General features: G+C 40.7%; 1 protein-coding gene across 2 annotated transcripts in view; it reads right to left on the reverse strand.

Annotated features, from left to right (window-relative positions):
- Positions 1–15,212, reverse strand: part of LOC135873627 (poly(rC)-binding protein 3-like) — a 72,926-nt gene extending 57,714 nt beyond the window's left edge. For both annotated transcript variants that reach the window (XM_065398266.1, XM_065398265.1), the window contains exon 1: positions 15,153–15,212. In XM_065398266.1, the coding sequence (XP_065254338.1) occupies positions 15,153–15,164 (12 nt within the window). In that variant the 5' untranslated portion in view covers positions 15,165–15,212. The remainder of the gene's footprint in view (positions 1–15,152) is intronic.
- Positions 15,213–15,621: the final 409 nt, after the last annotated feature.

Raw genomic sequence — 15,621 nt, forward strand, 5'->3', positions numbered from 1 at the left:
AAAGCCTTTCTTTTTTCTCAGCTGGAAATCAGAGGGTTCTTTAGCTAATTTGGAGAATGGGTCTCATATTGGGTTTTCTGGTTTGTCAAACTTTTAATGGTTCCTTATATAGCTCAATGTTTGTTTCATATAGATTCTTATGTCACTAAGAATAACGTTTAGTGCTTTCTGGAATATCTAAAATTATTTTTACAGTGCTGAAGTTTCATTATTTTGTTTTCTGCTCAAGGTGATTTTTTATGACTTTTTTTTACCTTAATAGAACATTTCTACAATTTATTTATTGCAGAAACATATTATGCTGTGGTTAGTTGATTATGATACCTAGACTCATGGTGACAAATTCAGCTCTGGTGTAAATGGGTGCAACTCCCATTGATTTCAGTTTGGTGTCTGATTGAGATGTCCTATAATGTACATGTATATTTTTACGTTCTGAAAATTTGATGCATTATATTTTTCAGTGCTCACACATAAACTATACTTAAGTACATATATTTGTTCCATATGGTCAATTTCAGATTGATTTACTTTCCTATTATCTACTCATTAACATATTGGAAAATATAGCACAGCATATATTAAAACTCCTATCAATCAGAAATAACAGGAGCAAATATTCCTAGTGCATGGGAAGACTTTTTGGACGGCATGATGTAGAGTGTTTACCTGTATACTTTTCTCCAATACACTCTATAATGCCTTCAAAAGGCACCCTTTGACTGCCTGTCAGGGACTAAATGCAGTGTAATAGGGGTGTGGAATCAGTGTGCATAGCAGTGTGGCCTGTGTGAGTTATTACTGCTACTCTATGGAGACTATTTCCTATAGAAAGTGGCGTGTCAGGCTGCTACAGGTGATGCACTCCACACAGCCATGCATATTACCTACTAATGGCAGCTCCGGTTTCTGACACCTAAAAAAGTTTGAAAGTGAAAAGATGCCGCCCCCTTGGCCTTCTAAATTTCCCCCCTGAAGTATACATAAACAGTGAGATTCATTTTGCTTTTCTGAAAAATTAGCTAAGGTTTGTAACTACATACCCAGCTCTTTCAGACCAGCATTACATTTGCTTCTCACTGATCAATTGAATCGTTATCTGTGATAAGATCAAATATCCTAAACCACTATTTTTTTCCTTTTTCTTCTATAAATAAGCAAAAGGCTGTCTTGTGGGCCTATGCTCTCTTTGAATCAATCAGTCCCCATGCACTGATTTTCAAAACATATAGCTGAAACAGTGTGTATACGTATGTCTACACTTTCCCAAAGGACCTGTGATTTTTGGTGCCTATCTTGAAAGCCATCAAAGTGGCCTGATTTTTAGAAAGTGTGGAGCACCTGGCCTTTCAAGTTATCTCAGATTGGGCCCCAAAATGCTGAGGCACCCCAAATATCTAGTCACTTTGGAAAATCCCACTCAATTGACCAGAGTGTGTCAACAGTATTTCACATTGTGCCTATGACCACGCTTCTCATCAGTAAGCTATATCTAAGTAGTTAAAAATGTAACAAAAATGACACGATGCAAACCTTGTATAAAGCCATATGTTACTAGAAAATGGAAAATGTTGTCAACCATCGGTTTGTTCTACGAAAAGTATAATGGATAAGTTGTTTTTTACATTTTCAATTACTTAGTCATCATTTCAGTGGGCAACAGAAGGAAAATCAATGTTAAAAATGAGGGATGTTTTACTTAATGCTAAGAGGTAGACACACACTATTATTTTCACACCTAATTCACATGATGGATTAGATATGGGATGAGTTCCATGCCAAATGAGCAATCCAGAGGCACAGGGTCTTAGCACAAAACAGAACACATTACCTATGCCACCCTATTGCTAATGCAACAGAAAATTAAAACAAAAAACAACTCCTTACAATCCAAGTGATTGACAGAAATCTTGACAGTGCAATTGACTAATCTGGGCTTCTGAAACACTCAGTCAAACGGTATGAGAGAGAGAGCTATTTCTCTAATGAGCTAATAGTTATGCCTTCCGCATAGCAAGGAAAACAAATTAGTCATGTTAAAAAAAAACAGGAAGCTTAACAAATGGTAACAAAGCTTGGCATAAAGAGTAACCTTTAGACTGCTAACATGATGTGTGAAGTTCCATCATTTTTCTAAATATTGCCAGTTTAATAATCATTATAGCACCATCAATCTCAGGAGTAAAATCAGCTCTCCCCCAACCTCACAATAAACCAGCGATCATTCTGTTATAAAATCCTGCTACCAACTTTACAGTGTTGTTGAAACACTAATCTGACAGGAGCCTTAATCTAAATTCATTTATGGACGTGAAAACCATTTTAAAAGTCACAATAATATCATACATTTATGCTTTCATCCCAAAGCATTTGACAAACGACAAGCAACATCCTAAAGCCTTTATTCCCTTATTACGCAAGTGAAGCTACTGTTGCACTTTGATATTAATTTTGCACCAGCAAAACCATCAGGATTAAGCCATGTATAAAGCCAACTATTAATGTACCTGAAAAAAACACACAGTAAATTACATGTGCCATAACTCAGTTCATCTACCTTGAAAGAACGAATGACTAGCCAGTCAGGGTAACTGGTGATCCATGTTTATGTATTCAACATCTGATGCTTAAGACCCCAATTCAACAAGGTCTTTAGTGGGACTGCTCCTGTGCTAAAAGTGAGGCATATGCTTGAGCACCTTCATCAGTTTCTACAGCTCACTGGCACTTACGTTATGGCCATTCTGAAAGAGAAGACACTACGTATTCCATCCTTTTGCGTTGCAGAAGCTTTTATAACACATCCTACTTCTATTTGGCTAGCAGGCTAGTAATTTGTATAAAATTTCACCACAATTATCTACAGCAACCTTCTACTATCTTCCTTCCAGTGCTGGTGGTACTAGTGATGACAGTCCCTGTGCCCACCCACTGTACGAAATCAGTAGCAATGGAAACAGTGCCTTCTGCTTATATCAATTCATTGTATCTGTGGACTGATCAGAATACCATGCTTGCCAGATACAAGAAATTTTTGTCATGTGGTTTATTTTTTGGAAGGTGCAGCACCCACTGACAATAAGAAAATGTCTTGATTGCTAACACTCTTCCAATGAATCACTCCCTTTTGTCAGACTGGCAAAGTAGTAAGGGACTCTGGGCTGTCACTGAAATTAAGTGCACTATCAATCAATCATAAATACCTTGCCAGTGTTCACAAGAAATAGAAAGTACAAAACGAACATTGGCATTTTTCCTCCTTGGATTAACTTGCTGAGAAGTCAACTCTCAAAGACGCTTTCTTTTACATTATATATTAACGTGAAATGGATAAAAATTAGAGGAGGTTATTTATTTCATGATAGCAGAGGAGCTGGTGATATTTTGTTTTACAGACCTGTCAGGGACGGATTATATAGACACGTGTGGAAAAAGAGGCTCCAGATTATTCTGTTGTTAAAAAAAAAAAGTCCATGAAGGCAAGACTGTGCGGTGTATAATGAATGAAAGTGAGATGTTCTCTCTGTTTTTTATCTTGCCAGTATTAGTGTCTTTAAGTGTGGGTGAGTAGTACAGTAATGAAAAAAAATCAACTGTAGAAAATTTTGTTGTGAAGAATGACGGCCACTGATGTTAGGTGTGCCCTGCTGGGACACGGTAGGTCTCTTTTTTCAGAGGCGCTGAGCACCCACAACTCTAGCTGACATCAATGCTGTTGCAGGTGCTTAGCACCACTAAAAAGGTCCAGGATATCTAAATGGGGGCACCCAAAAACTGAGACACAGTTGAAAATGTGGCTGCTAAGTACACTTGTCTAATTTACTGATACTGTGACTATGAGGATAGAGTTGGAATGTTTCACCCCATCAAAAAGGCAGAGATCAAAAAGCCCTGTTAGATCATCAGATATTTCCCCCTGCTAATGGAGGATTGTTCCCTATAGTACATTTGCTTGTATTTTATCCAGCTTTGTTTTAAATATTCCAAGCAATGGTGCTTCCAACACTTCCCTTAGGAGACTGTTTATTTCTAGTTCTAATTCCTTGTACCACTCAAAATAAATTACATTCCCTTCTTGGTGTTTATTTTCTTCATAGATTTGCAAACTTATTTTCTCCCTCATCATAACTTAACAAAGCTATTCGCTCTTTACATTTCTCTTCCCAATCTCTTCAGCCACCTATTTTTTTTCTTGCTTTTCTTTGAGCTCCCTCCCATTTTCCAACATCTTGCCCATGATCTAGTACCTAGAACTGAGTACAATATTCCAGGTATGTTTTTGCCAGAGCCATAGAGAGAGGTACCTATTGCCTCCCTGTCCATTGACCAGATGACTCTGTAGATTCAGCCCAAAACTGCACTCATATTTTTGACTACAATGTCACCGTGTTGCAATCAAACTCATTTCTGTTGTTCTAATCTTTCCCCAACTATACATACAATATGATGGGGACTAATTTAGCTACAACTAATCAGGAAAGAGATCTTGGAGTCATTGTGGATAGTTCTCTGAAGACGTCCACGCAGTGTGCAGCGGCAGTAAAAAAACCAAACAGGATGTTAGGAATCATTAAAAAAGGAATAGGACAGAGAATATCTTATTGCCCTTATATAAATCCATGGTACGCCTACATCTTGAATACTGCGTACAGATGTGGTCTCCTCATCTCAAAAAAGATATACTGGCATTAGAAAAGGTTCAGAGAAAGGCAACTAAAATGACTAGGGGTTTGGAACGGGTCCCATATGAGGAGAGATTAAAGAGGCTAGGACTTTTCAGCGTGGAAAAGAGGAGACTAAGGGGGAATATGATAGAGGTATATAAAATCATGAGTGGTGTGGAGAAATTGAATAAGGAAAAGTTATTTACTTGTTCCCATAATATAAGGACTAGAGGCCACCAAATGAAATTAATGGGCAGCAGGTTTAAAATGAATAAAAGGAAGTTCTTCTTCACACAGCGCACAGTCAACGCGTGGAACTCCTTGCCTGAGGAGGTTGTGAAGGCTAAGACTGTAACAGGGTTTAAAAGAGAACTAGATAAATTCATGGAGGTTAAGTCCATTAATGGCTATTAGCCAGGATGGGTAAGGAATAGTGTCCCTAGCCTCTGTTTGTCAGAGGGTGGAGATGGATGGCAGGAGAGAGATCACTTGATCATTGCCTGTTAGGTTCACTCCCTCTGGGGCACCTGGCATGGTCACTGTCGGCAGACAGGATGCTGGGCTGGATGGACCCTTGGTCTGACCCAGTATGGCCATTCTTATGTTCTACTTTCTCTCCAATTTTTCTTTCCCGCCTGTACCCCCTCTCTATTGGTAAATGCTCTTCTTGTTCTCCTCACACCATCTGGCTTGTATTAATTCATTTCTGGTTTTTATTTTTGCAATCTTTAACTTTTCCCTGCAGGCTTTAACTGACTCCCTGTATGCTTGTTTGGTTTCCTGCACACTTTGCTATTCCCAGTATAGCTTGGTTTCTTTTTCACCTCAGATCTTTGTGCAATCCCTTATGAAATCACACAAGTCTCTTCTTGTTTCTTACATTCTTCTTTTACAGAAGAATTGAAGCCTGCTGGGCCTTATTTAAAGTGTCTTTTAGGCTGCCTTAGCCCTGTTCCGGACTGGCAGATTTGAATATTTCCTCCTATTCCACATTATACACTTGATTTTTAAACCTCTCCTAAATTGCTTTCCTGAAATCCAACACCCTTCTGCTGATGCCATACAGATCTGAATTCAGCCCTTCATGGCGAATCTTCAGGGTTTCAGACAGCCTGTTAACACTGGCTGTGTACAAGTCCAAACCATTTTAAAGTCATGTAATAATTCTCCAGTACAGTGTAAATGCTTCCTTGGAGTCCTTTTAGTTTGGGCACATGATGCTCAGAATTGGAACAGAGCTAGTTCTGCGGGGTATTGGCAGAGCTGCATGGGAAAGCCTTTACAACACTGCACAGTGCTTGACCTCATTACTGTTGGCATTAGGCAAGAAAATCAGCCTTCCAAAATTCATGAGAATACAAATTTTCCAAAATGTGAACAGGAAAATGAAAGCGAAATATCAAAAGCTCCAAGAACCTACCCTAATCTATTTTACGGGCAATTATGAAAAGTTGATTTTTGACACACACAAAAAGGAACAGCTCTTTTGGCACTTTAACAATGTATCCAGTTGATGCCTACTGAGGCCTCTGACAGCTGGGGATGGCACACGCACATGCACTCTATATTTGCATACTATAAGTCCTTTCCAAAAATGTTAATGTAATGCTGGTGATAGGTGCTATCTTGACAGTAATGGAAACTGATGTCCTCTCTTTATCTACAAAACAGGAACGGGTAATAGCAGTGCAACAATAACACTGCCATCCTACCCCAGCCCTGGCCTGAAAGTTCCACCTTTAGGAGGGGAAAGGTGATTTAATTTCTGGGCCCATTCAAACTTTAGTCTCCGTGCTGAGACGGCCAGCAAGGATACTAATAAGTAGGGCTGCAGAACCCTACTCTCTCCTGATTATTCATTTTAGGCATGAATATAAACCAAATCCCAAGCTCAGCCTGGCAGAGAGTAATTTTTTACAATGTAATGTGGTGCATAAACCCCACCCTAGGGCCTGGTCTACACTGGGGGCTGGGTGGGAGGGAGAGGAATCGACCTAAGTTACGCAACTTTAGCTACAAGAATAGCATAGCTGAAGTCGACGTATCTTAGGTCGACTTACCTCATGTCCTCACGGCGCGGGGTCGACTGCCGCCGCTCCCCCGTCGACTCCGCTTCCGCCTCTCTCTGCGGTGGACTACAGGAGTCGACGGCAGAGCGATCGGGGATCGCTTTATCGCTTTATCGTGATAAATTGATCCCTGATAGATCGATCACTACCTGCCGATCCGGCGGGTAGTGTAGACGTACCCTAGGACTGAAGAGGCTAAGAAGCAGTTCTGGGCCCAGGTGACTGCCCCACTGCACCTACAAAGTATGTTCCAGCTAGAGGAAGGAGCTTAAAAGGGAGCCAGATAGCTCAGGCAGGGTAGGAGGACAGACCTATTTTGAGAGCTCCTGAACAAGGGTGTTGCAGAAACCCTCATTACAAGGAAGGGGCTTCCAGCTGAGCCCCGAAGGTTCAAATTACTCTTTATTTTTGCTGTCTTATGTTAGACTTTGAGGATAGGTGAACGGTGGAAGTGACCCAGGGAGGCAGTTTCAAGGCATTGCTGGGTGCTTGATATTGTTACCTCTCATAGGGCCCAGGGCCAGAGCTGGGTGGAATGGGAAGATCTGGACACTCCTACCAACTCCCTGTGCCCATTGTTATGGAAAGGAGCATGTTCCTCCTTTCCCACCCCTCCTTGCAGGAGTGAGGAGAGGGTAAAGATGCTGAGAGCCCTGAGGTGAGGCTGAACCCTGCACAAGGGTCCGGAGGTGGGCTGAAGACCCTTTCTTTTGTGAGGATATGGGATTCTTCCTACCTCTTTAGATTTTGTTACTCTGAAAGGGGGGGAATCAAACCAGTGACTCTGCTGGAGAGTCGAGTCGTCATCCCCAAAAGGCGGGCTTTCACATTATTGGAGGAGTTGCCGATGGGAGGCACTGGAGATGGGGGGAAAGTAGAGGCACTGCAACCTAACCACTAGGTGATGTTATCAGTAAGCCCAGCCCCCCATCACATGCAAACACATTATCAAGGCTTCCCAGCTAGTCATGAATCCCAGGAAATAACCTGTGCCTTAATCAATACTGCTTATCATTATAAACATGGCTGCATTTCAACCTGGCAGAAATGCAGTGTGGAAGACTCACATTCAGCTCCTTCATTTATTCCCTTGCTCCCCACTAGCACTGCTATCTAGTGGGCCCCTGTGGTTGATACAGCAATGACAACAGGCTCCAGAAGGAATTACATGAACATATAAGGGAGAGTAAAACATGGTATGTGAGTTGAATGAGTCAACTCTCTCTGTAGGGGGTGGGGATGGAGGGAATGTGCTTCATATAAATAGGAGCATGAGGAAAAATGGAATAAAAGAGATGCAACAGGGAGAAATTTAACTTGTGCTAACAGTACTTGAAAGAATAGTGGCAGTTATTATAATATATATATATAACCTGGGAATTTATTGTCGCTCCATAAAAGACTTGTTAGATACAATTAATGTCTGTCTATGGGTCTGATTTCTCTCACACTGTTTAAGATCAGAAATAAATCCACTGATTTCAATTGAATTACACTTCGTAAAACTGGACAAAGTGAGATCAGACTCAGGCCCAAAGAGTCCTCCCTTGCTATCTCTTTTCCACTCTTCCTACCTCTCTGGCCTACACAAAGCTGCATTCTGCACTGACCTACACGCTGCGAAACCCCATTGGATTTCTCCTTCTCTCCTCTCTCTCATCCCCGTAACAATGTCTGTTGTCAAGTTCAGGTTTCTTTACACATCAGATAATGTAATTCTACTCTGTGAGAATGACTGACATAGCTGCCAGATTTGTGTAGCTCCATGTGTCGCATTTATACTAATTATTTGTGAATATGCAACTATTTGGCATAGTTGCAAGTAATTTGTATATGACCATAAACTTCCGCTTAAGGTCAATATACCCAGCCCCAAGCAATGGCAAGGGCAGGAGATGGAGCTGCACAAAATTTGGCAGCCCTGGCAGATGGGCGGGAGGTAAAAGATATCTGGGGAATAGGAAGGTGCTGGGTTGGGGAACTTCAGTACCCGGAAAGATAATGGAGCAAATAATTAAGCAATCAGTTTGCAAACACCTAGAAGATAATAAGGTGATAAACAGCAGTCAGTCTGGATTTGTCAAGAACAAATCGTGTCAAGCAAACCTGATCACTTTCTTTTAAAGGGTAACAAGCCTTGTGGCTAGGGGGGAAGTGGTAGATATGGTACAGCTTGATTTTAGTAAGGCTTTTGATACTGTCTTGTGTGAACTTCTCATAAACAAACTAGGGAAATACAACCTAGATGGAGCTACTATAAGGTGGGCGCATAACTGGTTGGAAAACCATTCCTACAGAGTAGTTATCAGTGGTTCACGGTAAAGCTGGAAGGGCATATTGAATGGGGTCCTGCAGTGATCAGTTCTGGGTCCAGTTCTGTTCAATATCTTCATCAATGATTTAGATAATACATAGCAAATACACTTACAAAGTTTGCAGATGATAACAAGCTGGAGGGCTTGCAAGTGCTTTGGAGGATAGGATTAAAATTCAAAATGATTTGGACAAACTGGAGAAATGGTCTGAAGAAAATAGGATAAAATTCAATAAGGAAAATGCAAAGTACTCCATTTAGGAAGGAATAATCAGTTGCATACATACAAAATGGGAAGTAACTGCCTAGGAAGGAGTACTGCAGAAAGGGATCTGGGGGTCATAGTGGATCACAAGCTAAGTATGAGTGAAGAGTGTAACACTGTTGCAAAGAAAGCAAACATCATTCTGGGATGTATTACCAGGAGTGTTGTAAGCAAGACACAAGAAGTAATTTTTCCGCTCTACTCCGCACTGATTAGGCCTCCACCGGAGTTTTATGTCCAGTTTTGGGTGCCATATTTAAGGAAAGATGTGGACAAATTGGAGAAAGTCCAGAGAAGAGTAACAAAAATGATTAAAGGTCTAGAAAACATGACCTATGAGGGAAGATTGAAAAAATTGGGCATCCAAGTATGGCAGAGCCCCAAGAAGTGGAGTAGTTAGCAACTGGCATAGCTGGTGCTGCTGGGATATTTTATAAACAGGCTGGGGATTCTGGCACAGCTTGTGAGCTGGGGAAGGACTCCAGCGAGGGCTCACACCACATCAATACTGCACAAAAGTGGAAACAAAAAACATTTTTTAAAAAACTAAGGAAATTCCCAGACACAAAATGTAGGTAAGATAAAATTATAGTTGTGAATACACAGGCTCCTTATTGGGGGAGGAACTTGAAAGAACATCATAGTTTTATAGAACAAATGTTGAAAACTATATACAATTCAAACATTCGAAATAGGGAAATGGAGCGTTAGGGTATTCTAAACCACCTTAATTCTGTCCCCATTTTCCCTGCCCCATCTCTGCTGAACTTTATGGAACATGAGCCTTATGCCTGAATACAGAAAATCTTTCTCACTGACAATATAAGCTGTATACGCCTCTACTTTGTATCATCCTTAATATATGGCACATACAACCACCTCCATGAAAGACCAGAGACTGTCCTCTGATTCACCATCCCTTGATAAGACAGCAGTAGAAACATCTTGGTCCTGATCTTGCTCAGAGGGGTTTCACTGACTTCAATGGAGTTTTTTCTGATTTAATCTAGTGATGAGATGAAAATCAGGCCTCCCCTATCTCTTACATGTCATATACATACACTGAAGATGTAACCAGCTCTCTGTACAGCATTACTTCCCTCATGCCAGCCAGTGGAATTTGTTTTTACAATATTAACCTTCTATGCTGCAAAATGGTTAGCCTCCTGGTGTCTGTGGACATCTTCCCTTTGGAGTTCAGCAGTGTGTATTATGCTACATAATGTGCAGTGGACATGGTTAAAGAAGTCATCCTCCACTTAAAGTCCATATGCAAACTACCCAAGTATATGTGTTTAAAATGTCCAAAGCCACCAGGGTTTACAGCTGAGCTAATTAATCTTACATAGCCTTGGTCTACACTACAAATGTATATTAGTATAACTACGTCGCTCAGGGGTGTGTAAACAGCACTATGTTGACTGGAGGGCTTCTCCTGTCAACATAGCTACTGCCTCTTGGGGAGGTGGAATACCTATGCTGACTGGAGAAGGTCTTCTGTCGGTACAGGTAGCGTCTTAACTGCACTGCTGTAGTGCTTAGTGAAGTGTAGACAAGTGTAATGTAAGATGTCTATTTGTGAAATACAATGCAGACGTCACAAGCATATTAACCTCCTAATGTAGGAGTTCAGAAGGTAACACAATTATAGGGACAGAGTTAAAGATGGATTTCCATACATTTCAACTTTAAAAAATATATTTATTTTACTCAGTAATAAAATTGGAAAACCAGGACATTCTATGATTTTTAACAATGTCCTTTAATTCTCCCCCTTTGCCTGTAAGTTATGAATCCTTATTTACAACTTGAATGCATAACAAAAATGTTAAGTGTTTTGTCTGGGAATGCTAATTAGAGTGCAGCAATTTTCAGTGATGCCATTACCGCAGCAAATCTTAAGAAACCGTGTGGAAGCATATTTCTTGCTCTATTTCAGAGCCACTCACAGCTCTCAGAATGATAACTCTGACATTGATATTTGCATTTTTAAATCACAAAGATGACATCAAAGTAAATGTGAGGGCCTGAGTTTAATATACAAAAATAAATTCTAATTTAATACATTATTTGCAATACTCAGGTGCAATAGGGCACATTATTAGAGCATACTGTAGTAAAGGGTACACCCATTGTGCCTTGTTAACTGAGGATGTATGGTATATTTCCACTTTAACTTTGAATTTCCTTGCTTTTATGGGTTTAATTTAAACTCTCAGGGCTACATGTTAATTGAAGATTAGATACATAACACCCATTTACTGTTAACTGTAGTTGTGCACCCAATTCACTACGTTCAACACAGAAAATTAACTTCTTCTAATTTCCTTTCTGATTGCTTTATGCTAGTTTAAAAAAACAGTTTAACTAAAATGTCCTGAAAATGACTGATACTTATTGAGTTACATAAACGGCTTGATTCTGAGAGCAGTGTAGCTTTCTGGCGTGATGCAGAAATGCACGTAAGCCAAAAGTAGTTTAACTGAAGCCAATAGGACTAATCACAGGCGTGAAGTTAAACATGTGTTTAAGTGCTGTGCTGGATCACACACATCGTTCATTTGCCTCGTACTTCCCATTATAAGACCCTATTTTCAGTTGCTTATAACTTTGCCAATCGTAAACCATTTGGGCTGAAATTTTACATGCCAGGTGCAAGTTTGGCTGAAACTTCCTGAAAAATTTCAGCCAAAATGGTTCTGCGACTTCTAAGGAAAAAGGCTAGGGAAAAATAGGTAGTTTTGTTCATTACTAAAAAATGCTGGTGACCCTTTCTTTGATGAGATCTAGGGCCCACATGCTTTGGAGAAGGGAAATGAAATTTGGCAGGTGGTGGCATTTGTGTCAGGGATATGCCTTTTACTGCCCCTGTGAAAAATCTGCCCACATTTGGCCGAGTTTTAAATCTCTCTGAAAAATCAGTTAGCACATGCTCAGTAAAGAGTTTGATTTTTAACAGCTAAGATTTCTGAAGACACTGTCCTCACTGAGGATGCTCCAGCCTGTCACAGGTCCAGACTGTGCATTGCATCTTTCTCAGAGAGCTACTGAGCATTCTCCTTCCAGTCCAGGGCTTCATGGCTGAATCTGGACTTTCCCTATCATGGCTGCTCCAGGCCACAGTTGGGCCAGACACTGGAGCTAAGAGCAGGGAGCCTGTCTCTCATGGACCCTCAATGACCCCTTCTTGTCACCCAGGCAGCATAGAGGAGGAAGCCATCTGATTTGAATGCGCTTGACCGGGAGGGAGGGAAAGAAGTAGATTTGGATAAGGACTTTGGTCAGACTAGAGCTAGAGGGCAGGAGATGAGAAACTGACTGGGATTGGCTGGACAAAGAGACTGGATATAGGAACCAGTGTGGTGTTGGGGTGGAATGGGGGCAGGGAGGAGGTGAATGAATCTGAGGGGAGTTAATAGAAGAGTCTGTGCCCACTAGAGCACACTCCCCTCCAGAGCTTGGGATGGAAACCAAGTTTCCTGAGTCTCACCATTTTTCTGCTGTCAGCAAAGATCTCTGAAACCCACCGGCAATCTGTCTCATACCCCTCTTGTGCTGGTCCAAAGAGAGAATAACATCCTACTATTGCTGCCAGTTACGCTGATAACTCAAGTGTCAGAGGTCTGTGTGGTAGATCTAAAGGTTCCAGCCCTGCTGATGATCCATGTGGGTATATGATATCACATGACAGAACGTCTGTTCTTCCGTTTTCTTATTTTAAAAGCCTAGAAAATTACACAAACAAACTAACTAAAAAGAAAATTATTAAGGTTGTAAATTCAAGCACTTAGAAGTGTGGAAATGCCAGAACTAAGGTTGTCCATGTAACCTTAATTTGGCCCCCTTCTGCATATGCATCATGATACAGTCTTTAATTACATAACCACATGCTATTTTTTCCACAGGACCCCTGTATCATGTAGTACATAGAGTGGACCACAGTTACTTAATATTTTAATAGAATCATAGAATCGCAGGACTGGAAAGGACTTTGAAAGGTCTTCTAGTCCATTCCCTTGCACTCAAGGCAGGACTAAGTATTATCTAGACCATCCCTGACAGCCTGCTCTTAAAAACCTCCAATGACGGAGATTCCACAACCTCCCTAGGCAATTGATTCTTCTTGTCTTCACCTTGTTTTTTAATGTGTGGCCCTGCGCTTTATTCATTGCACACTATTCAAACCCTGATTTGAAGACATAATTATTACTTTCCTACTGGGCTTTTCTATGCTGCTCATCGCTACAGTATCTGATTGCTTCACATACACTAATTAATTTATTTCACCAACAGCTCAGTGAGAGGAGATATCATTATCCCCATTGTACAGATGGGGAACTGAAGCACAGAGATGAAAGCCAAAAGTATCCACTAATTTTGGGTAATTTTCAGAGTACCTAGCATTATAAGCATTTTACAGAATTTATATGTTCAAAGCATTGCTCTCATTGACTTCAGTTACAGCTGTGAGTGCTCTGCACTGCTGCAAATTAGGCCCCAGGTTCTTAAGTCAGGCACCCAGAAAATGATTAGTGATTGCCTGTGAAAAGTTTGGTTCAAGTTACTTGTCCAGCATCACATAGGAACTCTGTGGCAGGGGTAGGGATAGGATCCAATTTTCCACTGCAGCATTCAACTGCCTTAACCATGAGACCATCTTTTCCCTTCCTGCAATCCCTTACCTAAGTTCCTACATGTCTTCCAACTTCCTCAACATATGAGCCAGGGATCCTACAGATAACAGCCTCCTTCACTGTGCAACCCTGATTCATCCCCAGAGCAGGTCTATCCTTTGCACTGAAGGAGGCAGGGATCCTGTGGAAAAAATAGGATGTGATCATGTAACTAAAACCTGTATCGTAATGCATATGCACAAAGGGGCTGAGTTAAGATTGCACGGGCAACCTTAATTCTCCCATCTTCTAACTTTTGAGTGCTTGACTTTGCAATCTTAACATTCTTTTAATATAGTTTGTGTGTGTTGTACACAAATCCAGACCTGCACATACATAAATCCAGTTTATATGGGGGCATAAGAGAGTCTGGTATTTGTGTTAGGAGGATATTTTATGGGTTTTGAATGTCTCTATCAGTTATTTTCTGATATAGGGGGTGGTGAGAAGTAACTGCTGTTTTTTGTTTTAATGTAATTGTATTTTTAATGTATAACACAGCTGCCTAGAGCCCAAGAAAGTATTTTTATGCATTATAAATCAAAAGAAACGTTATATATAAGAGCGAGATATTTCCAAAAAATATTTAATCTATATCTATTTTCACTGTTTCCTTGCTAAAGGAGAGCAAACGTCTGCCTGAGGCCAGCACTGTACAGATGCTCCCCAAACATGAAAACACACAAGCTGGTTTTGCCAAATGTTGCCAATAAACATGATCTCAGGGTGAGAACCTGAGAAACAAGTTTTAATTTATAGCAGCACACTTCTGTATTAAGAGACTAACAAAGTATTGGAAACTGGGGTTTGATACGTAACTGCTCTCAGTCCCTGAGCTATAGAACTGTGAAGCTGTCACAACACTGATATTGGCACTCTGGCCCCGAATTGGCCTGTTAGAGGCCCTGATTTATACACTTAACCCTGTGCGTAAGTGCTGTGCTGAACAGGAATGGAATTAAATATCTGCTTAAGTTCAGCATGAGCGGTATCACATTGCTGAATCAGGGACAGGTCTTTGGGCCTTGAGTCAATGGGAATTTTGCTCTTGACTTAAATTCGAGCAGGACCAGGGCCTCTGTAAATGTAACTATCAGACTTTAATGCAACCAGAGACACCTAGATAAATAAAAAAGACAACCGCTGTTACAGTGTTAAGTGCATCACCTTGCCGTGCATGAGAAGACGTATGGTAAGTGTGACATTGAGACCTCCTTCAGTCACTTTTGTGTCCTTCGTGTTCATCCTGGCCTGGTATCTTCAATGCTTGAAAGCAGTTTCTTAGTTTTTTCACTTCGTCAACCTGCAGAAAGAAAGAAAGAATCACTGAATGGCTGAATTTTTTCAAAGCTGAAAATATCACGCTGCACAAACCAATTAACGTCCCCCCTTTGATTTTCCCTAGAGTGGCTTAGCTCGTGAAAAGCTCCTTTGATTGTTTTTATTTTTTAAGCGTCTGAGTACTTCATCCTTCATCAAGTAGGTGATAAACTTGCCTTTTGAGCCTTCAAGATTCTGTTGGCTTCGTGTGCTCTGAAGTTGAGAGCGACTCAGTGCAACAGAACCACAATGACAAATTGAAATATAATATTTCCTTGAACACATTTGTGTGTGTGTGTGTGAAAAAAATTCCAAT

Source organism: Emys orbicularis, chromosome 2 (genome assembly GCF_028017835.1).
Source record: "Emys orbicularis isolate rEmyOrb1 chromosome 2, rEmyOrb1.hap1, whole genome shotgun sequence".
Lineage (NCBI taxonomy): Eukaryota > Metazoa > Chordata > Testudines > Emydidae > Emys > Emys orbicularis.